Below are 2,208 nucleotides of genomic sequence, written 5' to 3'. Positions count from 1 at the left end.
GGCCGGGAGTAGCCACTTCACTCCAGTCTGGGTGACAGAGTGAGACTCCAACAACAACAACACAAAAGAAAGCCAAAGACTGTGCAAAGGCAAGGTACTAAGGGCTGCTTGGCTAAATACAATTGAAAGTGTCTATGGATAAGTAAGACCCTTCGTTTGGGTGAATGTTTAATGAGCAATGGAAAGACTGCCCTGCTGCTTTGGTTCTCTCCTCAGGCCTCCTGAACACACCTTCCTTTTGGCAGGTACACCTTGACTCTCCCTGGAGACAGACCCTGTGCTCGAGTTGGTCACAGCTGCGCATATTTACCCCCAGTTGGTGATGCCAAGAGAGGGAAGGTCTTCATTGCTGGGGGAGCAAATCCAAACAGAAGCTTCTCAGATGTGCACACCATGGATCTGGGTAAGACCAGTGGCTGTAGAGCATGCCAGCATGTCCTGTGACCAGAGAGCAGGGCTTTGTGCTGCCAGCCACGAACAAAGTATTCTCAAGAACACCAGTTCAGACTAGATAGCAGGGTTTTCCTATTTAAAAAAATAAACAACAGCCGGGCTCGGTGGCTCAGCCTGTAATCCCGCGCCTTTGGGAGGCTGAGGTGAGTGAATTGCCTGAGCCCGTGGGTTCGAGACCCGCCTGGGCAGCGAGACCTCATCTCTACAATAAATCAAAAAATCAGCCGGGTGTGGTAGCGCATTCCTGTAATTCCGGCTACTTGGAAGGCTGAGGCGGAAGGATCGCCGGAGCCCAGCAGGTCGAGGCTGCGGTGACCGGGAGCAGCCGCTGCACTCCAGTCTGGGCGACCGAGTGAGACTCTGACTCAAAAAATAAATAAATAAATAAAAATAAAAAAATAAACAGCACTGACAGGTCCCTAAGGTCTCCACAGACCCCTGGCACACATTCATTTGACCAATACCTCTTTGTTTTAGAGGACAGAACCTGCATGGTACCCTGGCCATCTGCCATTATTTATCAAATATTTCTTTAGGAAACATTTATGACTCCCATCTCTCCTATTTGCATATCCAATTACCAAGTTCTAAATGGCTCTTATCTTCATCAATGTCTGTCAGTTTCTACTACTACTACTGTAGTCCAAGCCACAGTAACCTCTCAATGAGACTGCTACAATTGTTTTCTTGCTGGTCTCCTTACTTCCAAAGTTACCCACTGTACCATGCATTTTCCATACCTAGTCAGAGAATATTGTTTAAAATACAAATCTTCGGCCAGGCGTGGTGACTCACGCCTATAATCCCAGCATTTTGGGAGGCCAAGGTAAGAGGATTTCCTGAGCCCATGGGTTCGAGACCATCCTGGACAACTCGGCGAGTCCTTATCTCTACAATAAATCAAGAAAAATGAGCCAAGCTTGGTGGCGCATTCCTGTAGTTTCAGCTACTTGGAAGGCTGAGGCAGAAGGATCACCCGAGCCCAGGAGGTCAAGGTTGCGGTGGCCCTGAGCGTGCCACTGCTCTCCAGCCTGGGTGACAGAGTGTGACTAAAAAAAAAAAAATACAAATCTTTACAGTGAGAAGCCAATTACTGACTGCTAAGGGGGTGATGTCTCTGTGTGTGAATGGTACTGGCATGTGTACAAGTCTCTCTGCCCTATATCCTGGGTCTCAACCTGGGATGACCGCCAGGCTGAAGGCATGTTTCCTGGGAAGATCTGAACTAGCTGCACCCTACCTCTGCTCTGTCCTTCAGTCTTCTTCCAGGGGTGCCCAAGGGGGACCTGGATACTTGGTGATCTACACTCTGGGACCCTGAATCATGAATTAACTACTAATAAAAACTTACTGGAAAAGTGAAAAATAAAATACAAATCTAGGGCAGGCACAGTGGCTCATGCCTGTATTCCCAGCACTTTGGGAGGCCAAGGCGGGAGGATCAGTTGAGGCCAAGAGTTCAAGACCAGCCCAGACCAGGCTTGGTGGCTCAGCCTATAATCCCAGCACTTTGGGAGACCGAGGCTAGTGGATTGCCTGATCCCACAGGTTTGAGACCAGCCTGGGCAACTTGGCAAGACCTCATCTCTACAATAAATTAAAAATTAGTGAACCCACGAGTTCGAGACCCGCCTGGGCAGGCGAGACCTCATCTCTACAATAAATCAAAAAATCAGCCGGACGTGGTAGCACGCACCTGTAGTTCCGGCTACTCGGAAGGCTGAGGCAGAAGGATCACTGGAGCCCAGCAGGTCG

At 49.2% G+C, this 2,208-nt stretch overlaps 1 protein-coding gene across 4 annotated transcripts in view; it reads left to right on the top strand.

The window, feature by feature from the left end:
- The window catches only part of RABEPK (Rab9 effector protein with kelch motifs), a 28,553-nt gene that overhangs the window by 7,304 nt on the left and 19,041 nt on the right, over window positions 1-2,208 (top strand). For all 4 annotated transcript variants that reach the window (XM_008060203.2, XM_008060205.1, XM_008060204.1 and 1 more), the window contains one exon: window positions 246-403. In XM_008060203.2, the coding sequence (XP_008058394.1) occupies window positions 246-403 (158 nt within the window). The remainder of the gene's footprint in view (window positions 1-245; window positions 404-2,208) is intronic.

The sequence above is a fragment of the Carlito syrichta genome, unplaced genomic scaffold (genome assembly GCF_000164805.1).
Source record: "Carlito syrichta isolate Samal-C Ts95f unplaced genomic scaffold, Tarsius_syrichta-2.0.1 Scaffold304556, whole genome shotgun sequence".
Lineage (NCBI taxonomy): Eukaryota > Metazoa > Chordata > Mammalia > Primates > Tarsiidae > Carlito > Carlito syrichta.
The sequence above is the reverse complement of the archived record's forward strand: the minus strand, read 5'-3'. Positions and strand labels throughout refer to the sequence as shown.